Source organism: Patagioenas fasciata, chromosome 3 (genome assembly GCF_037038585.1).
Source record: "Patagioenas fasciata isolate bPatFas1 chromosome 3, bPatFas1.hap1, whole genome shotgun sequence".
NCBI classification, from domain to species: Eukaryota; Metazoa; Chordata; class Aves; order Columbiformes; family Columbidae; genus Patagioenas; species Patagioenas fasciata.
Window position 1 is genome coordinate 26,462,571 of NC_092522.1, and position 27,649 is coordinate 26,490,219.

General features: G+C 40.4%; 1 protein-coding gene across 1 annotated transcript; it reads right to left on the reverse strand.

Moving 5' to 3' along the window:
- Nucleotides 1-1,621: 1,621 nt before the first annotated feature.
- On the reverse strand, nucleotides 1,622-27,171 carry RRP15 (ribosomal RNA processing 15 homolog). Its single transcript, XM_065835705.2, has 5 exons — nucleotides 27,004-27,171; nucleotides 23,179-23,453; nucleotides 21,212-21,309; nucleotides 20,184-20,385; nucleotides 1,622-4,809 (listed from the first exon to the last, which is right to left on the reverse strand). The coding sequence occupies exons 1-5, from the start codon at nucleotides 27,119-27,121 to the stop codon at nucleotides 4,657-4,659; spliced, it is 846 nt and encodes a 281-aa protein (XP_065691777.1). The 5' UTR covers nucleotides 27,122-27,171; the 3' UTR covers nucleotides 1,622-4,656.
- Between the last annotated feature and the right edge of the window lie 478 nt (nucleotides 27,172-27,649).

Sequence of the window (27,649 nt, forward strand, 5' to 3'; positions counted from 1 at the left end):
TTAATGCAAGTCTGATCCTGGTTAGCAGTTCACAATTAGCACCATATATACTGCAAACAGAATTAAGAAATACTAAGAAAATGTTGCAAAATAATGCTCAAAGAGTTGACTCATTGGAATGAGAGAATGGGCTATTGGAACAAACAAGGCACTGTGAAGAAATAATACTTTTTTATAAGGATTCCTAAAAACACCTTCCAAACTGCCTCTTGGAAGCCATTTGCTCTCATGAGGTCATATCTGAAGGCTTGACGAAAGTGTCTTAATTCAATTTTACAATTTGATATGCAACAGATTAAACACATGGATTTAAACAAAAGGAAATAATTTCAAAGGATGAAGCATTGCACAAGCACAAGCATCTTTGGTGTTGAAGCTTTTCAGTTTGTCTGGAGTTTCAACAGGTCCCTTAAGACATAAAGCAATTAAAAAGATGCATTTGAAAGCAAAATGCTTTGTCCAAGAAATATCAGCCATCCCTAGCAGTCTGAAAAAGAATGATTAAGGAAAAGCCCTTATTTACTAGATCATCTATGGAGGTGAAACCTTGGAGGTTTACATGATGACAAGAGGTTAAAAGCTACTGCTTTAGAATAACATAAATGAACTCGTCAGACTTCTGCCATCTGTTAACCAAGAACTTCTCTGTTCTCCCATGTTTGCAACTGAGGTCCTAGAGCCCAATTTTAATGTCTTATTTACCGTTAGGATCTTATTGAACACTATCTATTTAACAAGATCCTACGAGTATTCACTACATCAAGCCTTCTCCTGGCCCTCTTACTCCTTACCTCAGCAAGTCTCGAAGAAATCATTGAGCAATTTGCAGGGGCTGGAAGTGCACAACATTGATGATTACTCTGTGTGGATATTAACTATGCCAGGACTCATTTCGTAAGAATGAGGAGTTTGTCATTTTAAGTTGTACAGAGCATTGTGTGCCAGATGACTTCTGCCTTCCTCCCTGGAGACAGCTACTGAGCCAGCTCTGAACAGATGCGGCTTTACAGACCACCTTCTTCTGGAAGCATCAGATAGTCAAAACACTTTTATGGCCTCCAAACAACTCACTTCTCTCTTTAAAACAAAACACACATACACAAAAGCCCTATCTCCACCAGGAGGCTGCAGGGGCCCCAGGGAGCAGCTTCCAGCTCTTCTGTTGTGCTGGAGGTGTGAATCCAGGAGAACCTGCCTCACAGCTGTGGGAGGGGGAGCTCTTTTAGCAGGGAAGATGCATGAGGATGGAGCCAGGCTCTTCTTGGTGACAACCAATGGTAGGGACAAGAGGTAATGGGTTCAAACTGGAACACAAGAGGTTCCACTTAAATTTGAGAAGAAACTTCACAGTGAGGGTGCCAGAGCACTGGAACAGGCTGCCCAGGGAGGTTGTGGAGTCTCCTACTCTGGAGACATTCAAAACCCAACTGGACACCTTCCTGTGTAACCTCATCTGGGTGTTCCTGCTCCAGCGGGGGGACTGGACTAGGTGACCTTTCAAGGTACCTTCCAATCCCTGACATTCCATGATTCTGTGGTGCAGTGGCATCAGGCACAACAAGGATATTCCAGCACCACTCCCAAAGTATTTCCTTAACAGCAAGCTGAAGAAAAGCAGGGAGAAGATGTTATTTTTATTTTTTTTTTTTTCATGCTTTCCTTGCTGAAAAAAAGTTAGCATAATTAATGTGAACAGAAATTAGACCAGAGGATAAGAGACACGGGGAAGAGTTGACCCTGTGCCTTCTCTTATTAAACAAAACTTTGTTGCTTTGCATGCAATCCATAGAATATTAAACTCCACATACTCTGGAGTTGGCCTGAAGCCTAACAAAACTGGAACCACCCCATCTTTATTGGCTTTATATAGATAGGTACAGAAATACACAAAGTTGAGATGATTCATGCTCTCTGGAATGAAGGGCAGCGGCAGAGCTTTGCTTGAGCGGGGATATTCATGGGAGCAGGCAAAGCAGATCGAGTGCTCCGAGGGCTGGGAAAAGCTGCTGAAGGTTGTTCTTGGTAACTATTGAAAAGGAAGAACAGGACTGAAAATACGGGGAGGGAGGCAGGGAGGGAGGACAGCCCATCCCACAGCTAAGAGAGGAGACTGGGAGGCATCTGAGCCAAACAGGGTTTAGCTCTTCTTTTGAACTGCTGGTCAATTAAAACAAAACTTGTGAAATAAACCATCTGCCAAATGCCCAAAATTAAAATATACCACTCCCATGTGCCATAAGAGTCTCGAGCTTCTTTCTCTTTTGGAGGTAGTTACCAGCTTAAGTTATTCAAGGAGTTTCTCTGCATACAGCACAACCAAAGGACACAGCAAAGGCAAGGTACAGTATCAAAATGAAAAAACCTATCTAATATACATAAAAATCTGAGTATTATGTTTCTTAACAGGCAAGATACACTCTCCACCTATAGGCAAAAAGTACTGCTATGTGCTCTAAATTAAATGGAAGCTCAAGATATTTTTAGCATTATCAATATATTCCATGGCTTTCTTAAATACACAAGTGACACTTCAGTGCTTTAATCAAAACATTACTTCAAAAATGCACAAATAAAACTCAAACATCCAAGTATTCCAGAAGTATTCTGAAAGTATTTTGAAATTTTGAATAATCACCTCAGGATGTTGTAGTTCCTTAGAAAAACTAGATTATTTTCCAAAAGTTTGATCTCAGACAGACACTGGTGAAATCAAACCAGAGAACAACTGTAGATTTAAGGGTGCTCATGTAATTTCCCACACAAAGTAACTGAACCCTGTAGAAAAAAAATGTCAGATTAGACGAGTATGCTGCTTTATAGACTCAAAACTCATTGTAGTATATGTGTGTATTGCACTAATGAGATGCCAACTCTCACTGAACAGCTATACAGATGTCTAACCTTCAGAAGCCGGGATAACCATATGTCAAACTTCTGTGGTTTTGCCACTTGGTATTTTGGGTGTACGCCTTCATTTATGATAATAAATATCAGGCCACAAACTAATGTCTCCTCAGATATCTAATATGTTTAACACTCAAAACAGCTTGAAAATCTAAACATTTCTGCTGTTAGCTTTGAGTTCTCCTCAAAGAATTATGCTACAATATATACCAGATGAATAGGCTGTGGATAACAGAGCCATTGCCGGTTGTTAGGATAGGTTTCTCTCCCATTTTGTATGTACATTTTCTATCCTGCAGTGTACACAAAGTTCAATCTCCCTCCTCTCCTCAATGTCTTCATCAGGATTTTCATCAGGAAAATCTAAATCCACTGTCCTACCACACATTCTTATGCTGAAGACTGAAAATTTACAAGTTGCTCCTAATCATATCCTGCATATAAGCAGGTACAAAGAAAGGTTTGTACATAAGACATCTGTAGAAACAGACAGAATCGTCCTATGTTGTTTAAGTGCCAATTAGTAGGCCCCAAAGCATTTTCTTCACATAGCAAAAATGGGGAAATGCGATAACAAAGTTAAACAATCAACACAGCATCAGCCAGCCTGGAACACTGGAGGCAGCGGAATTCAACCCCAGCCTCTCAATTAGAACAACTTAATCACAACACCCCTCCTCCTGCATGCATATGCTTATACAGAATATATATGTTCTTATTATGCATGCTGGCTTCTGCACCTTTGCAATCAAACATTAATTAGGAGAAACTGCTGTAGCTTAAACAGAGCCAAATTGTTATGCTGACAGATGTCTTCCAAAATGTGGTACTGTTACAATACGCACCTAAGAGGAAGGGCTTTTGTTTGACCCTTTACAGAGCTGAGGAATTAGCTTTATAGCTGACTAAACCAGTACCTTACTGAAAAAGGCCAGAACACCAGAACTGCAAATGAAGCAACACTGAATGCAATTTTATGTGGTATTGCTAGAAAAGCCCTCTCTCCTCCAACAAAAACAATACCAACAACTGTCCTTTCCTCTCTTACCAGTCTCTTAGCTTAGTCAACCTCAGATTTGCAATGGAAAAAAACCATACATATGTATATATATAAAAATAAATACAAAAGCCAACCAGTAGGGTCACGTCTCTCTTTTTACAATTATGTTTCCAGAGTTGTCTCCAATCAAACTAATGCTCCAAGACCAGAACTATCACATTAATGGTTACTTTTTTTTATTATGTACAAAACCTTTTCTGGCCAAAGTAGTAAAGACTCTATAGGAGTCCGATAACTTTACAAGGTGACGGCATTTCTGTGTTTATTGTAAGCCATTTCTGTTGCGAATTGCTAACAACTTTTCAAAGTGCATCACCGATTTGGAAATGCAGGCACACTAAATACATCAATTGCCATGACTAATGTATAAACTTTTAATGACCTTGGCAAAATCTTTCTTTCATTGGGCAGGTGCCACTATTTTGACTGCACAAAATGTTTTGGAAATATGTTGAAAATTATACATGTTTTGGAAAATATTTCAGGATTTCAGTATAGCAAATGAAGCTATATTAAATAAAAGTTTGACATGGAGGAGAAAACACTCCAAAGTTGTGCAAGTCTTTTCTTTTTTTTTTTTTTTAAAAAAAAAAGAAATATCCTCCAAGTGTTGTACATTCACAGAATGCTGACTTTTTATCCAAAGTAAGTTAAGAAGATAAAACATTATCTTGAATAGTTTTCAGTTTCATTCAGTCACTCTCATCTTCTTGTTTCAGACCACCTCCTTGATCAGCATTGCCCTCTCCATCGCTTTCCTTGTCCCAGTCTTTCATAGATGCTCCCATCATGAAGTCATCACGCAGTATATTCCATTCTGGCCCCTCTTCAGACTTCACTTCAACCTGAATGTTTGAGGGGAGGAGAAGAGGGAACAGAGGGAGATGAGATGAATGTGAAAGGCCATAAAAGATGGAAACTCTTCATGCAATCAAAATAACACCTCTCACACTCTTACAATTTGCATTGGCAGGCCTACTGGGGGCTAGCTCTTTATGCTGATGGTAAACAGAAACATGCAGGACAATCATATGTGGCTTCATGCTAATACGTAAACTTGATTTAACCAACCAATAAAAGAAATATGGAAACAAAACATTTATCCCTCGTGGATGAAACATTCAACTGTGGGCATGGCTTCCTTTATTAAAATCTTTCTTGGCAATCAGAATGGATTCATGATATCATTTATTAACCCCCAGGTGCTGCTTCATTAGAACACTTCTTGGCACATTTCTAAAACACAAATATGGATTTAATAAAGGCTTAAAAACCCTCAAATTTAATATTTAACATATTCTGCGATACTTGAACCAAATCCCCTTTATGTGAATTATTACCTCACTACCTGGGCTTCTCATATGGTGCAAAGCTGCCTCTAAAAGAAACAAAGTTGATCTACACTCAGCAAGCCAACAACACTTTACTCTAAATTTCCTACCTCTTGAAAGTGGATAAACTGAGGCCACACTCAGCAGACTGGTGAATAATAAAGAAAAGTGACGGGAGTGTAGTTTTAGGTTGTTAGCACTGAAAAGAGTGCTTTGTTGCAGTTCTTCTAAGTGACAGATTTTATTTGAGCAGTGCAACAGCCCCATCCTGTGGCAATAGTATTAAAGAACAGCTTGAAGCTATTCCTACATTCTTCCTGAAGGAAAACGCTAAAAACTGTTTATGTGCTGACAAAGGATTTCAGTAGTTTAAGCCTTAGCAGCAAAACACTTCCAAGGAACAACATGGCGCAGTGTCCAGCAGGAAAGCAAAAAGTTGCCTTACCAAAATGGAATTGGGGGCAGTGAAAACATTTACTTTTGCAAGGTCTTTGAACCTACAAGCATCTCAGGTGTGCTTTTCCCACTCCACTGCTCAAAAGGACAGATCTCAGCTGATTCAGCCCAGTTTAAGTAACTACCACCTCCTGGCACTGTACAGAGGATGGGGGTCACCTGTTCCAGCATCCTCTGCACATGCAGATTTGCCTACTAGATGCAAAACCCCATAGTAAATGTATTACTGCTATAGACACTTGTTCATGCCTCTTATTTGTCATGCATCTAGGAATATGCGAGACATAGAGCCATGGCATATTTAAGATGACATCCATGCAATCTTTGGGAGAGAGCAGCATAAAGAACTTAATAGCAGGAGAAATGAGGAACAGAGAATGCAGGTCCATCCTTGTAAATCTAACACTTCGTATTACACTAACAGAAGTTACTTGAGTGCAAAAAGTCTGCTAAACAAGAGATGTATTTTTAATAGGTAATCAAAGAAGAAATGCTGCATGTGACTTTTCCCATAGTTCTTTTTGAAAGGCTACTCTCACCACTCAATTACCTGTAATTCAGAGTTACAGAAAAGGTAGGTCCCTCAGTAGACCTTAAGACGTTCCCATGGGTGTTATCTGTATTACTGCAAACATCGGTACTCTACTCTGTTCTGGGATGCAAGGAGATGGCAACTTCCCCCACCCCCCCGCCTCTTTAATTGCGTCTCAGTTGTTTTATGTTTACCTTTGCAGAGTAGAGAAAAGTTTAAAAGATTACAAAAGTCACCAAGCTTTTTCTTTTTTAATCTGAAATCTTCTATAAATCACTGTTTGAACGTGCTAGAGAGTCAAACTTGAAATACCTAAACAGCAAAGTTCCATCTTCCTTACAAAACAATCTTATTTTTTTTCAGTAATAATAAAACCAGAGATTCCATTCCCCCCTCCCCAGCTCCCCCCTAAATGTGTGGAACGGGGATTTTTTTTTTTTTTTTTTTTTGGGGGGGGGGGGTGGAACATGGTGAGACAGCATAGAAGCAGTAGATTATTGTCAGCAATGACAGTGAAAGGCTCAGGGTCTGAAAAGCCCAATGCTCAAATTCATCACAAGCTACTATTCAGTAACCCTTAGCCCTTCTTTCTGGTGATGTCAAGTGAACAACAGGACAAAAGCAAGACCTCAACAAAAGAGGGATGCTGATCCTCCATAGCATTTACCCGCTATGTAAGGCACCACAAAGGTTTGAATGGAGTTTTACAACAAGCCCTAAGGAGAAAGACAGAGGTAGCATGTCTATGCTTCAGATGAAGATTAAACTCTTGAAAGCAAATATCTAATCAATTTTAAGCATGCTCCCAAGTGAAGAAAACCCCATGGTTAGTATCTTCATTCCTAACTCTTTTACTGCTCTACTTTCCCCTCAGAATCAAAATTACCCAAATCTATTGTATCACAAAACACTCCTAGAGTCTTAAGAAAATATGCAGCAAGACTATTTGTATAATTAACAATTAGTTCAACTTTATCACTTCCCGACTTGCTTTATGTAAGAATGTTAATACACTAGTGTTTTCAATGCCATAATCTGGTTTCATCTAAATAAACCAAAACTGATTCTCGGCACATGGAAAATAAACCAGCTTTCATTCTATACAACCTCTTTTGAACTTCCAGTCAGCTGTTCATCCTCATCTCCCACGTTTCATTACAACACTGAAGTTCCTTTTGAACATCTCCAAAAAAACCAAAACAGGCTATATAAATATTAATGGGTAATGCTACATAAAGTGGATCCCTCTGTAAGGCAAGGAGTGAAACCAAAATTCTTAGGCAAATCCTAATAAAACCACCCACCCACCCAAAGCTTTGGTCTGTCACCTAGAACAAACAGCTGCTCCTTCCCAGATCCAGGTTGGGATTGCCTTCTGGATGCTTTTGAAGGAATTGGTCTATGAAAGCCCCATGGCATCAGCAGCAGCTATACGATCAAGTTAGAAATCTCACGGGTTTGGTTCATTTCTTTACTACTGCAAAAATTTGGAGCTACTTAATTCACTCTTGGTAACGACATTACTGTAAGTATCTTCAGTTGAGACCTACCAAACTCAATGCTGGAGTTGTGGCAGACTGCGCTGCCACTCAGGTGGGAGATGGATCCTCTCTCCCTCTTCTGATAATTGTCAGAAGCAGCAGCAAGGACACTTGTCACTGCACACAGCTGCTTCAGCCTGCAAACTTGTGCCTTAGCTCAAAGCCTGCTTCCTTTGAAAGCTTAAGGGAGTTCAGTTCAGTCTAAGTCCCAGGATGTTGTCATTTCCATCTGTTACTTTACTGGCACGGCAACATCCTAAAACCAGAACAGGAAAGTTTGCCAGAGCTTTTTAGAACCCTATGTGTAAGCAGACCGAAGTCCCATAATGCTTATTGGTAAGTAATGGCATTAAAAGATATGTCTTGAAATCAGACCTCACAGATCAAAGACCACATTTCACTCCACTTTCCACCAGCGTCTGTCACTTGAACGTACCCCAGTTTCTGCGTTTGCGAAACAGCAAATATATCTACATCATCGTAGAGATTCCCTACAGCCTGTGTCCAGGAGACAGTAACTGCAGGGTATGAACAAACAAACATTGTTCGGAGCTAGGAATTACAATCAGGACACTGGGCTCACACGCCTTCGCCCCATGGTACATGATGAAACACCAGAGCTTGCAGGGGCATCTCTCTTTACCATCACACACAGTAAAAGTTTATTTGTACCTGTCAGGGAAGGAATTTCTAACATAAATATCTCTCAAGCAACAACTTTAAGCCCCAAAAAAACAATTCTAACATGTCCAATTAATTTGTACTGCCTCCCCAGGTTCCTCCCTATTGCTCAATACAAATATCTAAGACCTTGAAATACAGGAACGCTTTTGTCACAAGGAAGAAGTTAAAAAGTGTAACTGCCAAAACACATTCTTGCGTACATTTGACAATTACCGTCCCTGCCAGCCTGCATCTTGTTCCAAATGACCGCTGCTATTCTGTTCCCCAGCCCCAAGCAAGTCCGTTTCAACCTAGCTCAAAAAAACCCCAGCATAGGCACACACTGGGGCATGCTAAATCTCCATTAAAACACACAAACATACACACACAAAACTCCACAAATCAAACAGAAACAAAACAAAACAACCCCAACAACAACCACCAGAAAACACTTGTAAGAGATGAGAGGACATGGAAAACAAGGAACATCAGCATAATCACTTCTCCTAAATTTCTTTTCAGGAATATCCAGTTTCCTCTAGGCTGGGAAGAATTAAAGAAAACTGCAGCAGTAATATAAGCAGAAAGCAAAATGTAATTATTTTTAATAGAAAAATGATACTTCAGTTGAATCATCAGTGCTGCTTGCAACATGAACTAATTTGAATTACTATAAGAAAGGTTCCTATGTACACTCGATCCCAAACACACACAAAAAACACAGATCTGGAAACTAAGAATATACCCTGTACCGCGACTATCTTGAATGTCTGAGCTGAAGTCTCATAGCAACTCATGTTGACTCTGGGAAGCATTTTTGAGCTTTCAGAACATGTGAGCTGCACAGCAGAAACCTATTCTCCTGCAGCATAAGTCTGCACGATCATTTATTCCTTAGGCAAGAGTCATTCAATATCCATTTGCATCCTCTCTCTGAACAAGAAATTAAAGTGACTGAACTAAATTGCCTGGCTTTATCTGAAATGACACTATTCTGCAGATAGGAGCAATGGCACAAGAGATTTACTCAGATCACAAGGTCTCCTGTGCACAACACCATCTGCATTGGCATTTCCAGTAAATAAATCTAAGAATGAAATTTTTTTTACAGTGTGTTCTGAAACCTGCTGTTTCTCTTCAAACTTCTCTGCAAGTAACACCCTGGAATTACTACCACAAGCACAACAAATACTGATTTTCCCTTTTAGCACAGCCAGGAGACCACCCAGAGCTTAATGACCTGCATGAGGAGCCTCCCCATCCTCACATCCTCCTCTAGGGTTTACTACAACTGGGGATGTGCGAAAGAGAAGGAATGCTTTAGGTTGGCACGCAGAGGCTTAAACATGCCCCAATCTTAGCAGGGTCAGAACTGAATTACAGAAATTCTAAAAACAAGCAATCTTCTGGACTTAAGCAAAGAAGAAAAATCATTAGCATTGGGAGGGAGTCCAGCGGAGAGCTACAAAGATGATGAGGGGCCTGGAGCATCTTCGTATGAGGAGAGATGGAAAGCTGGGTCTGTTCAGCCTGGAGAAGAGAAGGCTGAGAGGGGATCTCATAAATGTTTATAAATATCTCAAGGGTGGGTGTCAAGAGGATGGGACCAGACTCCTTTCAGTGGTGCCCAACGATAGGATGAGGGGCAATGGGCACAGACTGAAGCACAGGAGGTTCCATCTGAGTGTGAGGAAAAACTACTTTGAGTGTGCCAGAGCCCTGGAACAGGCTGCCCAGAGAGGTTGTGGAGTCTCCTTCTCTGGAGACATTCAACACCCACCTGGACACATTCCTGTGCAATCTGCTCTGGTGAACCTGCTTTAGCAGGTGGGTTGGAGTGAATGATCTCCAGAGGTCCCTTCCAACCCAAACTATTCTGTGATTCTGTTATTAAATGCTCAGTTGTAAAGAAGAATCACAGAAAGAGCTTATGAGAGAACAGATTTCCTCAGCCTTAGTTCACCTGAAACCTCATAAATCAATATTTCTGTCAGAGAAAGCAAAAATATTTCAAGAATTCAAGTGTACCACGGGGCTCTTCAGCATACAGGATGCTCTGGAACTCCCCAGCCTGTGCTGTGCTCCAGCTCTGAGAGTACCAGTCTTGGAAATCCTTCTGCTGCACAAGGAGTTTCACCACATGCTGCTGCAAGACGTCTGGCATTGAGATTCTCTTTACACATTTTAATGAGATGATGAACAGCATGGGCATATTAGACCCAGGAGCTACTCAGAGAAAATAAAACTCATCAAATAAAACTCACCTGAAAATAAGCCTCACCTAATAAAACATAATCTTCTAATTAAGTTACAACACAACTATAAACTGTTCCTCATGGAATAAATTATTGTAATTTTTAACTCATGTTCTGCAAAATGCCCAGCAAAATGACAATGTCCTGGATATCAAGTAATTACATTACTCTCCTTACAGCTGTCAGCCTACTGACATTGTCACTCCATCAACAAAGGAAAAAAGTACCCAAGTAAGCTTGTTTAGTAGGTACTACATAAAAGTTATCTCAAAGTAGACAGCAAATTACTACAGAAAAGATACCTAGAGAGAAATAAGACATTCCCTGTAGTAGGTCATCATGTAACACATCAGAACAGAAAATTTCCAGACAGTATACTTTTTCAATATGCCATCACTGCTCATTTTTAGTCATCTTTGGGTTTTCCTCCTCTAAAACCAAAGCTGCTTCATTACCCTCATCTATATGCTTTTACCTTCACACCTGCAATGCCTGTCTATCAGCAGTTATACTACTGACAGTGAAATTTCTGCCTACCATACTGGCCACTACTACCTCAGTATTTACCTGTTACTCCCACCCTTTCTCCACCTGTAAGTCTCCACGCAGCTTTCGTGTTTCACCTACTTGAACGACTGGATCCTTAGAGCAAAGACTGCACAGCACCTAGATCAATTAACTCTTGACATAAAGACCCAAGGAGTACTGTGACTAAAAAGAACATATGATCAAGACTTTCATATTGAAAGCAAGATACGTTATACTTCCATTGTTCATCAGTCAGAAATTTGTACAGTAAGTTCTGGTATTCAGAGTAGCTGAATCACAAGCTCTTTGTTCATAAGCCAGGTAGGGTTTAAGGTAGCTGCAGTGGTTCATTAAGAATCTTAATTCTGACTTGGAAATAGACAGTGTTGTCTATCAGAAAGAACAGCTTTTCATGCTAGCTAATCCTGAGCCCCATCTGCCAAATATTGTTCATTTTGTACCACAACAAATCAGCTCGTATTAGTTAATTACCAAGAGCAAAATTATATGGACTCCTTACCAGCTTCCATCAATATTCCTAAAAGGAAAATAGTGAATCAAGAATTTTTCCTTATGGATGGGATTCAAAATAAAGGAAGAAAGAACTTTTCCAGATACTTTGCATTTCAACCCTGAAAATAATGCCATGCAGCTCCCCATCAGTGATAAAAAAACTGCTTCTATGCAGCAGCCAGTCCTGCATTTCTTAAAGTGTATTTGCTGCAGTAATAAAGACATGATGGAGCTAAAAGAATCAGCCTAACTATTACCCAGATCCACAACATCCTTCTTAGCTGCACAGTTCCTGAACCATCAAGTCTTATCTGGTAAATGTGCAGCTAAAGTAACATGCCTTGTAAAAAATGTCCATTCAAGACTAAGGCCTTCAATGTGCTATCCCTCAAAAGTCAAATACCAACATCTTTCAACAGTCTACTTTAGACAAACATTTTCAAGTCACAACAGATTTCTCTCAGACGTCACCCATTTATGCAAGACACTTATGCATTATCTCAGCTGGGTACCTACAATTTTCTGCAGGCTTTTACAAAAGCTTGCCTGTTGGGACAGTAAGGGAACATGCAGGCGCACAGCTGCTTGGAGTATTTTTTTTATCCTTCTTTAGAATAAATTAGCAGCTTGCAGATTTTTGAATAATCTGAATGTGACTCAGATTATTTCCTACAAATGATGCTTAAATCATCCACTGTTTTTCATTATGATTCGGCAAGAGGCCTAAAAGAGCGAGTCCCAAAAGGTCGTCTCAAACAACGAAGGCTACAGTAATGCCCAAGTCCTTCACTTCCATCACTTAAGAAATCATCTCACAGAGTAGCTGATGAGGAAGAAGTGGGGTTAATAAAAAGCCTCCTCTTCCTGACTCAGGATTTCCACTTACATTTGAGGTCTGAAACAAATACATGGATCCAAAAATCTGCAAGGCAGGAGAGGGAGAAAAAAAACTCACTAAGAACTAGCTTTTGTGTATTTTTATTACTAAGTATGAAATAGTGAAATTTTTATGACTAGTAAGCAGCTTGTCTGGCTAAACTTCCTTACCCTCATTGCCCCTGCTTTTACTTAAATGGCTTTTGCAACATATCTTAAATGTTTGCAAATCCAAGTCTCTCTGATTTTATATTCCTGTAATTTCCCTCACACTGTTGTGGCTGAGTGGCAAACTCATTAAGGAACAGACCATACCCCTCAGCATTCCTGTGCTGCTTTCTAAAAGCAGTTTAAACCTGAAGAGGGAATACATAAACTGCCTGCGATCCCAATCCCTTTTCTTAGCCATCTGGCTACCCTTCTGACCCTTCCATCTCCTTCTACATTTCCGTATGGGTTTTTCCCAACGCCTGCAGATGGAGAAGAAATGACACAGACCACATGCAGAACACTGTCCAGGGTTCAGCAACAAACCCGAAAGAGGTCTGACATTCCCAAGAAGGCAGCTTTAATATCACTTGTAATAACAGCACACTTAAAAAACAAACAAACAAACAAACCAAACCAAAACAAAACAAGAAGTATATTTTCTAAGCTTTCAGTAAATTTCAGAAACACTCATTAAAAACTGGCCATACTTTCACATATTAAAAAAACCTGAATCCAGCAACCCTCTAGCCATTGGAAACTGGAAACCGTTTGAAGTCTACCAAGATAAACAGATGAGTAGGTGCCCACAGAGGTCATTTGTAATACACACCTTCTAGTTCAACACACTGGAAATCAGAATATTTTATACCTTAATAAAACTTCAAAGTAAGTGAATCACTTTTCAAGATAATTTCCAATGGAAAATGCTTAGATGAGGGAAACAAACTGGTTCAGATAGACAAGCTCCAACCAATCTTTCTTACTTCCAGAGAATATTTTTTATGAAACTTCATGAAATGTTTAGATATATCTTTCTGTAAGTACATTGCCCTGCTTATAAGACTCACAAACAGAGCCAAAAGTGGAGACAAAGCCAAAAGTAGAGAACTGCTTTTATAAGGCTTCCAACTCAATGTACCAGATAAAAATCATTAGGATCTGACTTTCTGTGCTTTGCATACTTACAGGAAGATCAAAAGAAGATGTATAACACAAGATTTCAAGTGTGGTTGTTTTAGACCTAGTTTTACTGGGGGAAAAAAAAAGCCTTGCAACATCTTCTGGGAAAAAAGAACACCATTGTAGTATCCTGTGCACTAATAGTCAAATGGCAAGACAAGTAAGTCTCAAATATGACAGATGGAGCTGTCTTAATATTACCTGACATTTCAATCACAAGTCCCTGTTTATATCCACTTACAAAATTTGCCAAACTTAACTGCTCCATGCTGAAAGCTTTTGCGATGTTTCAACTAAATTTACTTCATCCCTTTCCACAGAAAGATGAACTTTAAAGCATTTTGTCTACAGCTCTAAGGAGGAAAGAGACATTTCCTACAGGCATCCATTAAAACCTTGCATCATCCTTTTTTTTGGACTTAAAGAGCAGTCAAGGATGTATTTTGGAGTGGGGAATATGTCTTTTACTATCTCCATTAACGTGTTCCTGGATCTGGTCAAGTTACAACACCTGGAGGACTGCCCTCCTCAAACCTGAGGTCATCACCTCAGTAGAGACAACAGGCATTTAGTATGCTAAGTCTCTTAAAATATCTGTCCTCACTGATCACGTACGATCTGCATCTTAGAAAACAGCATTAAACCAGACTCTGTGTGACTCATGATGACAAAGAGGGAACTGGTCTTTCTGTCAATTGTCAGGGCTGCTCTCGCATTAGGCCCCAGGACACCGGCCTGCGCGCCCTCCAGTGCAGGGGAAAGAACCTTGTCAGGAACACAAAACATGAAGAGGACACTACGAAAAACAACAACAACAACAACAAAAAAATTGATGGAAACAGGGTGCAAAATCACAAACTCTTCCTCTGAACAAGGATCTGAAAAAGACAGCAGAAAGACAAATCTGAGGATAAAAACACAGGAAAATGGGTGAACCTAGTGAAATAAATAGAGGCACCACATGGCTCTTAATCCTTTTATCTGGAGTTGAACTCAGAGTCAAGTTCTTGACATTTATCAATCAAATATACATTGAAATATTGACAAAGACCGACATTCGCATGTTAACAGATGTGTGTTACCAGCTATGGCAACAGATAGTGAGCTGAGCTTGTATATCTTAAAGACCGAGTGCTGCTGATGACCCAAACTGGATAAGTCAATACATCTTCCTATATATAGTTTTAAAGTACAAATGTCACCATCAAACAACTTTTAATATTGCACAACGACCCTTTACCTTAAAGAACATAGGGAAATTAGGACATAGCAAACTGGTGGCAGACTGCACTGTATTTATCCCTAAGGATAAAAATTAGGATACATCATACAATTACGTAGTCAGCAACCTTTTAGTACAAAACCAAAAAAATATATTAAAAGCATCAGCTCCAAACATATCCGAGGTGACCTTCAAGAGAATGCAGATACATATGGGAAAAACAGATACAAATGCACAATTTATAAAGGAATCCAAATTAAAAGTTTATTTGCATGTGATGGAAAGACATTTATTAAAATTGGGAGAACACATCTACACTGGCTGCAGCTGAACTAAATTAATACTTGGCTGCCTCCTCAAATCTGCTGGAATACATGCACGCCTGGTTACTCCTTCAATTAGTTCTGTAAAACCAGCACACAACAGCTGTTGTAATAAACTTCTGCTACTCTGCAATGTCATTATCACCTAAGAAAAAAGTTTTCTTTTAAGATTACAAGAGGTGTTTATACACCTTACCAAATTTCTAGAAGTCATCTATGTCTTCATGCATACTTCAGAAATAAACTATTTTCTACAGCTGGTTGAAGCAATTGTTCAGACTACTGTCCTCCCAAACAGGTATATGGACAAAAATATTTTTCCCCTCCCCCCCCACTTCTGCACTGTGGAAACTGTGGAAAAAAGCAGAACACCACTCCAAAGGCCAGTACCTACGCAGCTGCAAGAAAAAGGCTTCAGTCACTCTCACAAGTTTTAAACAGATCTAACTTTTAAGCTGGAAAGCACATTTATATCCCCATCGAACTTGAAAAACGAAGGCTTCCGTGTAACTTCCAGGATCCCAACAAGAACAGCAGAGTCAAAAGTACAATGCTGCTCCTGCTCTTGAACGATCTTCAAACTACTGCTTAAAATTAAAATATTTATGACTATTAAAAGTCTTATGAACAAAAGAAAAAGTCTATAGCAAACCTGACTCTAATGACTTTGTTTACAAATTACTTACCAAGCACTAGGAGCATTTATAAAACACACTTCAGGCAGAAGGAACTTTTCTGGAAAAGTATTTTATTTCAAGTCCCATGTGAGCAATAGCCAATATGAAACAACATTTGTATTCCTCTCCTCTCATCTTCCTTCCCATCAATAAATTATTTTAGAATAGGTACTATTTTGAGACCAATACACCAATTTTTTCCAGATGCCATCACAACACAGGAAGCAAATTGTACCTCCAAGTCATGTAGTCAGCACAGATTACAGAAAAATTATCTGGCATAATTTGGGCCATGATTATTGAAAATAAACCAGGCAATTCTGCTCTCAATTCCACCACTGAAATGCTTTGCAATGGATCTGGTCTAAAAAAACTTACAAGTTGAAGCAAACACAAGTGATTCAGAAAACTATGCAGAGGCCTAATTCAAAATTAAAAGTTGATGAGTGCAGGTTATGCTTGTTGCAAAGAATATTTGCAACTTTCATGTTAGTTGTTTATATGTCTCTAGAAAATGTTTTACCACTCAGTAATACTTTATGGGGAGCAGCACAAATGCCAAGTAAAAAGTCAAGACTAGAGCTTCTGGTGCTGAACAACCCTGTTGTAACCAACATTCAGCAAGGGAGAAGAGTCAAGGCTGCTCTGGGAATGTTAGTGCTGAATTTCTTCGTTTTCTTACAATTAAAATTTCAAGACTTCATGCAATTCACTATGTCAGCCAACACGTCTGTGCAACTCTAAGAGGCCAGAAAATTCACCCAACCCTGGAAGCAAAAGCAGTTCCCTAACCCACAATCCTAAAAGGACCTAGAAATTTGTTAAGGACCTAAAGAAAACAAAGGATTCCTACAGGAAATCATTTACTGCCACTACCTACTTCTGTATTTGTCTATAGATATACTTCAGCCTCTAGGGCTGGAAAGACAGCATCTCTGCTGTGTACCTTTTTTCAGCCTGCAGTTTAATAATGTTTCTTATAGTAACTTCCAGGTGGGAAGCAGCAAGCTACAACCAACACATACCGAAACAAAAACCTGCTCTGTAATAACTGTGTTGAACAAGATTGAAAGCTCTCATATCTCCCAAAAAATGCTTCCCTCCAAAAAAAACCTGAAAACTTTAAAAAGCCCTACCCAAACGACGAGTGTGATTTTGGTTTTAAATAAAATTATTACATTTTTCTCCCACATTGCAAGACTTTCCGATAAGGTGGCGGAGGGAGGGAAACAAGATGATCTTACCCAGAGGCAAGCATCAGGTACATTACCTTGGAAAAAAACAGGGAAAAATATTACACAAGTCAGCTGGCTCAGCGAGGATTAAGAAATACCTTGATAAACAGCTAATGATATGAAAGGCAAAGGTTTTGGCTCCAGCTCAGAAAAGTAATTACTCCCATCTGGACACACAAAACCTGATGAAGGGTTATGGTTTCACATGGTACAGGAAAATTTTCACAGCCTGACAGTCTTCCCTTCATAGCAACACTGGGTGGGTGCACACCAAGTAACATGGAAGCCAATGGCTACAGGGATACAAGACTATAAACGAAGTTTTCACAGGGCACAGGTGACCTGCCCCAGCAATACATGAAGCTGATGGAAATAGAGAACAAATTTTTAAAGGGGTTGTGCTACTGTGAAATCCTACAGATGGGCCCTTGCAGAGCATTTAGTTTCTTTTTCTCATACATATACCTGACTAAATAGTCACCACAGAGCTTTATAAGGGATTTCTTCAACCACTCGTATATTTGGGAGAAGCCAAACTTTCAAAAATATGGCAACAAATTTTTGCATTCAAAAACCACTGCAGAGTAAGAAAAATCATTTGCCCATTCTCACAAATAATATTCATCTCCTTTCACAGCACAAAGCTTGAGTCAAGAAAAGTTTGCTTTCACTGGGAAAACTTTATTCTCCTATTTTTCTTGCTGATTGCTTGTTTTATGTGGGTGGGGTAATGTTTTTATTGTTCTGGACTGCATTTTAATTGATGGCAGAGTGCCTGGAGTTTGGGATTGGCACCTCTTTCATTGTTTTTGTTGACATAAATAAATATATTTCCCCCCCTCTTTTTAAAAAATGAAATACACACCATACTCTCAATTGCTAAAAACAAAGTAGGCTGATACAAAACAAACAAACAAACAAAACAAACACTTTCAGATGGCACAAACAATCTGCCAAATTCCTGCTGCAAGGAATTCACCACTCAAAAGCCTCATCCCTCTGAAAAACTCTCAAAGACCAAGAAGCAGAAATACGACTGTGGAGACCTGCAGTATTGTTCAGTGGCTACATGTTTGTGTAATTCTGACAAGACTGAAGACCAAATTTTGGCCTCAACAAGTATGAGGATGGAAGCCTGCTAAATGGGTACGTATGTTCTCAAGAGAAAATAAGGCAGATTAAAAACAGCTTGAAAAGCAGTTTTTGTTAAAGAGTTTGGTTCAGTACTGAATGGAGAGTCACTGAACCAAATGCACCAATGGAGGGAGAGGAGGGGTGGTCTACCCAGGAGGACATGGCTGTTAAACAGATGACGAAATCCCCCTCCCCAAACAAAAAAACCTACAAGTATAGCCTTATATTAATGAAAAACTCCAAAATCAGAAGTTTTTGTTCAAAAGCAATGTGAAAGCAGCACCTATATCAATACTCAAAACCAATACTAACCAGCCAGCATCTAAAGCGTCTCCACAGCACTTAAATGGAAATATGTTGTTACTGATGCTGCCAAAATAAGACATTTTTAATAGTATAGAAATATTTGCAATCTATGTCCTCTGACTAGTAATTAGAAAATTGCCCTACTACAATCTGACACAAAGAAAAAAGGTCATAGTTTTTGCTCAGCTGTTGATTCAATGCCTACTACAATAGATGTTAGCACTGCTATCACTACAATATTCTCCTGCTATTCCAGGGGACAAAAAAAAAAAAACCAAAACAAAACCACCACATACACGCACACCCCCCCACCCAAACAAGCAAGCTGGAATTATTTAAGGAGAAATAAAGTGTCAGCACCAAGCTAAATTGTTCTCATTATCCAAAGAATTTAAAAAATACTTTAATATTACACTTGCATGAAAATTGTATGAGCTTTTCATGCCAGGCAGTGTTTCAGCATGCTTCCCAAGTGCACACAAACAAAAAACATATGACAAACTGTTGTCTCCCAACTGATTAAAGTATTTCTTCCTGGCGCAAAAAAGCATTTAGTTAACTGCTGTGAGCCTGGGCCAAGAGAAGTATTCCACCCACTACCAAGCACAAAGTTCAAACCTGAACACAAATAAGCTTCAAAACGTGCAGCTTCTGAAATACGAGCACGAGTACATCTGAGTAACTTGTTTTCTACCCTGAGCTACTTGGTGAGTTGGAAGAACTGGTAAAGAGTTGGACGAACTGGTAAAGAGTTGGACGAGTCCGACCTCATTGTGTCTCTCTTGAGCACGTTTGGAAAAAGGGGAATATGTTAAAATACTTCTTTCCAAAACATGGCAACAGCCATAAAGCCTTATCTCCCTAACACACACAGAATTAAGGAAAGAAAAGCCTACATATCATGTTTAATATGATGCAGTTTCTTTCTGTTTCAATATTCATCTGTAGGGCAAAGCCCTTCAGTTCCAGATCCCATAATCATCCGGAGCAAGTGAGTCTGAAATATCCAAAACTGTGGGTACACAGAAGTTGTACAGCCTAATACACCACATAAGACACAGACCACCCATGCCTTGAACAATTTTAAAGAGCTGATAACTATTATTGGCCAAACTCCAAATGTTACAACCTACTAAAATCTAGCAGTTTGTTCCACAGTTTGTGCAAAATCCAAGATAAAAATCAAATTTTTCGTATTATTTTCTTAAGCACACAGCTAAAACAAGTTATTTGTACACAAGGCTTGATGTCTAACCAGAAGAGCTTCCAGTGTTTTGTACCTTGATACTCAAAAGTCGGGGAAAACAGGCTAAGAGTTATTTGCTCCCTTTTTAAGTATCCTCAAAAAAGCCCAGACACTTGGATGACAGCCGTTCTGAAAAACAGGCATGTTAACAGACAGCGATTTTACTAAGAAGGTATCTCGTATGCATTTCTTCCTCCCAGATGAAGCCTACCTGTTTACTTTTTGTGGCCTTTCCAGCAGCATTCTTGCTTCCTTTAGCACCCTCCATGTTTCTTAAAACACTGATGAAATCTTTCTTTGAAACAGATGACAGCAGTTTTGCACGCTGCCTGTCAGAGCTCCCAGCTTTCTTCACCTTCTCATCAACTTTCTTTTGGTGTGTCCTGACAGCATTAAACAATTGTACAACACCTCTGGGAAAAACAAAACAAAACAGTTTTTAACACAAGTTCCCTTCACAGAAATGAACCCTCTACCAAAGCAACTCATCAGTGTGGATGCTGGATGGCTTCTGGCTCCCCAAAACTCAGAACCTCAATTCAGTGAAGAAGTAATATTTACTACAATATAAGACACTTTCAATTTTCACTCTTCCTTCACACTTATTGCTAGGAACCAGTAACAAACAAATCCACAAATAACTACTCAGACCCTGAAATAAGCATGGTAACATGGCACTGAGACCAGTGCAAGAGCATGTTTCGTCCCCAGAAGCACATTACTCATCCTACAATCAGTTATTAAATTCCTCAGGCAAGATCTTAAGAGCAGCAGAAGTAGGGGGACAAGGCAGAGGAATGAGTGAGGAGCCCGATGCAGACCGAACTCTCCAAGGTGTTCAACCAGTTCTGCGACACCAAACTACTGCAATGCAGAACAGGCGACTGAACTTAACAGCCATGGATCTGGTGAATCCTCTGCAGAGCAGGAAAAAACAGTAGTAGAAACAACTGTTCTGCATTTTTAGAGCATTAAATTAACAAAATGAGGGGATCCAACAAAGCACTTCTGTTAAGCAAACATTACATTCCCATCTAAATTTTTACTCTTTCATAAAGCTTCTGAAATCCTTTCCTGAACTTGATACTGTACAATGCAGACTTGTATATAAATCACTCAGCTGCTGCTAGCCCCTTCTTAAGAGTTCAATCTGATTGGAAACAGATTACCTGCGCAGGCCTTTTCTTCCTCTTTTTGATATACATTTATTTAAGGAAAGCATTCAGAAAAACCTCTTACCTTGTGGCAATTCTCTGAAGATTTCTTTCTATGTTTCGGTCTTTGACAACATCTGGCTTCACTCGGCACATCATTTCCCACTCCCGCTTTTTATCGAGCTGCATTATAAATATTGTTATGTGAAACAACATGAAACATTTGAGAATGCAGCATACTCTGACAGAGTATGTAGTAGAAGGAAAAAAAAAAAAAAAGATAAATCAACAAAGCTCAGTTTGGTTTGAGGGTAAGGGGAGCTTCCATATGGGGCTAGACAACAGGTCTGAGGCAAGTCTCTTGCACTGGCAAACCAGCGGCCACAGTTAAAATCTCAGTCTGTCACTTGTTTTCTGTAACAAAAAGTAAAGACTCGCACCAGAGTGATGCCTCTGGCTCAAGACAAGCAAAAGGAGTACGGAAAAACTCAAATGCTTTTACACCAGGAGCTATGGACAAGGAAATTATTCAAAGACAATTGTAACTCCAAGACTTCACAAGCTGAAATTCAGACATAATAAGAACCTGTGTCTATCACGACAGGCGCATGTTGCATTTTGAACCCTGGGAATTCGACTTCCTCTGCTGAAGTAATCACAGTCAGTTTTGTGACGGACAGTGATGCATGGCAAAGACTATGACAGGCAGCACTCAGACACCAGGAAGAGCACCAAGTGCCCACTGGAGAACAACTCCTGTGTACAACACTGACTTTTGTCTTTTTTTTTTTTTTTTTTGAGGTGCTCTGTTTCAAAACCAAACTGATCCACTTTCCCATTACCAGGGGCCACAACACCACCAGCTTTATTTCTGCTACAGTAAGAGAACACTGTATTTCCCCAGTCCCTGCTTCAGGACTAAGGTAGTAAAGTTTGTTTTTTTTTTTTCCCTTTTAACAATTTGACAGTGTTCTAGGCCTGGTGATGTTGCATTAAGTCTATTTTATGCAAGAAGTCTTGCATGGAATTTCAGAATACTCATAATTCTAGGCAGACTACTACAAATTCATCAGTTTACGACCACACTTTGGCCTTTGATCAAAAGAACTGCCCTATTCTAGCTTCTGTCAGCAAAAAATTAATAGAAGGCAGGCTGTTCTCAAGTTTTTCTATGGGTAAACAAGTGAGTTTTGGGACTTGAAGCCCACCTCTGCTTTGCAGTACTCCCACATATTTACTGGATGAGAATGGCCATTTGGGACAACCACAAGTGAGCAGATGCCATACAGAAGTTCTCTATCCCAAAGGCAGGCCATGGCCTAATGACAGCGTGTTCCAGACTGTTAGGTGGATAACGTGGTTAGCCCATTGAAACAAAACTGGTAAGATGAGACACTAAAATTATTAATGTATTTTTAGTTTGAAGGGAAATCAGTCACAGCCTGGAATTAAAAGTTCCACTACAGACACACAAACAACTGACCTAATTGCCAACATAGTTTTGTCTTCTTCGTAACAGTTTAAGAACCAAAAGCAATTTAAGGCATGGACACTATAATAGAAAACACTTAGCAGGATTCACAACCATATCAATGATTACTGCAATCTCAACGTAGAGGATTTTGATTTTGGAAGTCACAGCCGAATTTAAATGAAAGCAGTTTTGTTCTCTTTCTCACTTTCAATGAGAGAGAACTATTTCAACTTGTAATGCTGACAACGTGAATTATACCCCAAATTAACAACAGCAATCAGAAAACTAAGCGTAAAGCAGCTGCTTTCACCTTCTCAACAACAAAAACACCTTAAGCTGAGAGATTGGAACAATCCTGTTGCCAAAGATCACCCTGCCTGATGGCCCAGAAAAAAAAAAGCCTTACAACATGACTGCCTGGAAAGTATAAAATGTGAAGCTACTACAGATCACTGTGGATAAGAGATTCCAAAACTGAGACAGTCTCAAATCACTTTCCCAACTCCCTGCTAAAGGGATCTTGCATGTATCCCCATCTGAATTTGATTGTACAACAAAATACTGCATCTTTTTCTCACCTTCATCCTCTTTTCCAGCCTTTCTTGTTTTTCCTTTTCTCTCTCCTTCTCCAGTTTTTTATTCTTGGCCAAGATGGTGGACTTATTTTGTGGAATCTTTTTGTTGAGCACTTTCGCCATGGCACCTGCCCAGCCCGCACTTGGGCCAGCTTTGGAACTTGTTGCCTCTTCAACCACACTGCCAAGGGCTGCCGTTTCATCTTCGTCATCACCATCCAGGGCTTCACCTCCTGAAGAGTAGCTGTCTTCTGGGAGTCCTGAGCTTAACTCAGAATCTAGGGTAAAAAAAGGAGAACAACAAAAAAAAAAGTATCAGAAAAGTATCAGGAGTTCTGTTTCTAGGAAGAATCCATCATTAGTTTAATTTAATTTGCTTCATCCGTAAATGTTACCAGAGTTCAGTGATAAAGTGATTTAAAATGTTGGGTAAAAGGTAGCCTTGGAAATTTATTAATAAAGAATATTTTGATGTTTAAGAGTAGCAAGTTTTGGGGAAAAAAATGTATTTTCTAGTTCAAAATTATGATTTATAAATGCAGGGACACATACGTATGCGGTACATACTTATATACAAACTGCAACAGTGACATCTAGTGTTTAAATGCAAACAGACACATGGATTAAATTTAAGGTAGGGGGTATTTCTCACATGAGAGCAAAATCTGCTCAACAAAAATAAAACCAGCAAAAAGATTATTACCTAAGTAGAATGAACACAGAGGGAAGACTGCTTTTCAAATTAAAAAAATCAAGACAGTCGTCATGTAGCTCAAAAGAAATCAGAAGCACTGAGCTTTTCTGATACAAGTAACTGTTCAAATTCTTGCCACACAAATAAAACACCCCCAAATTCAATTTTTCTTACCCTGTGCCCTCTTCAAAACAAAAAAGAAGAAGGAATTAAAGTTAAAATACTGAGGTCTGGAATCAAGCAACAGCAAGACAGGAGAGAACAGCCAACTAGATGGCAAATCAAACACATGAAGAATCTACCACTTCCTTCATTAGTCTGCTCAGTGGGTCAAATAGCAAAAATAAAGTCTTGAACAGTGTGGGTGATTAACCACAATGAAACAGGTGGCAAGTTTAGGGTGTGCTAAAATATGGGTGGTTATTTCAGTGGACCTACTTTATCACATAATCAAGAGCAGAGCTTACAAGTGGCCCATCACTATCAACTAACATTCCAGTAATACTTGCATCACCCAAAAGTTTTAAATAAATTATGTTATATATGACTTCCAAGGCTGCAAATCAAGTGCTGGAAAGAAGGACACTGGTTTCTGACACCCCCACAGTTCCACCAGCACGGAGACAGTTCCCCACCAACTCTGAGATACCAGCTGACTGGCTTTCATTCATCTACCAGTCTCACACTACTTTAAAAAGTATATTTTGAAATCACGATGCTAAGTACCACTAAGCCAAGTGCTTTACTTTGTAAGCACTACTGTATCTCATGAAACACCGTTCACAACCAAATCATTAAGAGAATGAAGTCAGGACTGCTTCACAAGGTCTGTTTTCCATAAAATCAAGTAGACAATTGTTAATGATATTTCTTATTAATTACTTAACAAGCATAAACTCGCATTCTGTTGCCAGACTAACTCATTACTCTGCTTTCTCCATGTGTCTTTTGAGCCAGCCAAAAACCTCCAGCATAGCAGCAAAACAGTGGCATTAACCAACCTAAAACAAAGCCTCTACTGCCCAGGCATGTGTAGAGGCTCAGAAAGCATTTACTTATCATCACGGAAAGAAGAAAAATTATACATTCACATCAGATATGCAGAAGATAAATATTTACTGAATACTTGGTCATTATCTGTATCAGTATGACTTTTATTGCCGCCAAGGTGAACACAATGTTGTGTCATGCTCCACACAGGATAAATTATGGTTTTTTTTCCAACAGTCCTTAGTATATATTGGAAATCTAGCAGTGGCAAATTTGTTCAACACTTTCAGAAACTACTAAAGGCATCCTTTTTATAATATCATTACATCTCCGCATCCTGATTTCTAAAAAAAAATAAAAAAATAAAATCCAAACCATTTAATGTAAAGAAGTAGGTGCATCACCACATCCTGGTTCCTACATGTGAAACAATTTGTCAAGTTTTCACCCCTAAGCCTTGTCTGTGCTAAAATATTGCTATATAGTATTTAATCAAGTAATTAAACCCTTACTTGTGACTTTTTATACATACGAAACAACTACCAAAAGTCTCAACCTGGATTCCATGCACTGCTTAGAACCAACTTCCACCATCAGCCATAAAAACCAGATCAGGTTTATAAAAAGGAAAATTCAAACGCATGTATTAGTCTTTTTACATACTATATCTGCTACTAAAATGGGAGCATGATGCCAGAGCCATCCAACAACATTTTGCTTTCAACAATTACAAAAAGATAAACAAGTTTTAATACATCAGAAGGTCTGTCAGCAACATGAGACAAAGCAGTGGTATTTCAAAGTAATTTAAACCAGATTAACCCTACCAAAGTAGGATGTGGGGCTCTATTCTGAAATGCAAAGATTTAAGCCTAGCATGGATGCAATATAAAAAGTCCTAATTGTGTGTGTGAAATATACATATGCATCTCCATACTTTATTCTTCTAAACTTGCTCAGTGATCTAGGTGTAGACATATACAGTTAAAACCAGCAATCATTCAGAAGTGAGCTCTGAAGGAAGCTCCCACACCAGGTTCCCCAGGTTCCATTTTAACCCTTCAATCAAACAGAACAACTGTGAGCTATCGCTCCAAATGGCCACAGCCCTGATTCCTCCCAGAATAAACAAAAAACAAACAAACCAACAAAAAACCCCACAACTACATGATATAATTAAAAAGCAACCACCCAACATAGCAAGAGGCAAGAATGAGTGGAGTGGAAGTGTAGGCACTGATCTCTTCTCTCTGGCAATCAACGACAGAAGCCAAGGCAATAGCAGGAAGATGTGCCAGGGGAGGTTTAGGTTGGACGTCAGGAAAAGGTTCTTCACCCAGAGGGTGGTGGACACTGGAACAGGCTCCCCAGGGAGGTGTCACGGCCCTAAGCCTGACAGTGTTCAAGAAGAGACTGGACAACACCCTCAGACACATGGTGTGAACTGTGGGGTTGTCATGTGCAGGGACAGGAGCTGGACACGATGATCCTTGTGGGTCCCTTCCAACTCAGGACATGCTATGATTCTCATCACATATAAAGGATGGAATGTGTGCTCACGCAGTGTTTACACTCTGTGCTTCTGGTGGATTACTGCCACTGGACTATCGCACGGGTTTCCTTCGGAGGAGGAAACAGATCCCCATCTCATACAGACAGACCCACAGCCCACTGCACCCCAGAGCTCATCCAGCTCAGCCCAGTCGCCCCTCCCCCCAGGACATGGGCATCCCAGAGACACTCGGCAGCCAAAAGTTCTTTCGGTAGGCCCGGGAAATGAACGAGCTGCTGCGGGCACCCCGCGGGCTAAGCACACAGAACCAGAAAACCCAAAAGCGGCTGCGCAGAGGGAGGGCAGGGCCGGCGGGCCCCGCGGGGACCCCGCTGCCTCTCCTCCCCCAGGAAGGGGCGACGGCGGCTGGGTCGGGGCTGTAGCTCCTGCTGCCCCTGCCAACAGGCTCCAACCCTCGGGCCAGGCTCCGGAGGGGAGGAAGAGAGGGTTGAGCCCACCAGCGGGCTCGGATGAGGCAGAGAGGAGCAGCCGCCGGGGCAGGAGGCGGCCCCACGGCGGGGCCCGGAGAAGCCTTAGAAGCCCGTCCGAGCTGAGAGGGACCCAAACCCATCCCGCTCCCCGCGCCCGTTACCGCTGTCCGCCTCCTCGCCCGCCGCAAACCCGCGTCCACGTGGGCCCGCCACGGCGGCCGCCATCTTTCCGGGTCCAGTTAGTACCGCCGCCCGGCCCAGCCCCTGCGCCGCGAACATGCGTTCCGCCTCCGAAGCCTCCGGGCAGGCGGGCCGTGGCGGCGGCTTCCGGGGCGGGTCCGGGCAGGAGGAAGTGCGTAAACCCCTCTGTAAGCCGGAGGGCGTGTTGCTGGGTTTCATTTTAATTGGACAAGAGGTAGAAGTAAAACAATAAATAGACTAATAGAATCATTTCAATTGGAGGAGGCTCTTGGGAATCATTGAGTTCAACCATAACCTAACTCTGGCACTAAACCATGTCCTTAAGAGCCTCGTCTAAATGCCTTTTAAACATCTCTGGCGATGGTGACTCCATCACTGCCCTGGGCAGCCTGTTCCAATGCCTAACAACCCTTTCTGTGAAGAATTTTTTTCCTAATATCTAATCTAAACCTCCCCTGGCACAACTTCAGGCCGTTTTCTCTTGTCCTATCAGCTGCTACTTGGGAGAAGAGCCCAACCCTCTCCATGCTGCAACCTCCTTTCAGGTAGTTGTAGAGAGTGATGAGGTCTCCCCTCAGCCTCCTTTTCTCCAGGCTGAACAGCCCC

Bases quoted from the DNA above. Each gene is read 5' to 3' on its own strand.
- RRP15 (XM_065835705.2), bottom strand. From the start codon at position 27,121: ATGTTCGCGGCGCAGGGGCTGGGCCGGGCGGCGGTACTAACTGGACCC. The intron at 21,310-23,178 runs GTGAGAAAAAGA...TTTATAATGCAG, and splicing joins GGCTGGAAAAGAGGATGAAG to CTCGATAAAAAGCGGGAGTG. The intron at 4,810-20,183 runs GTAGGCTTCATC...TCAAACATTCAG, and splicing joins AGGCCACAAAAAGTAAACAG to GTTGAAGTGAAGTCTGAAGA.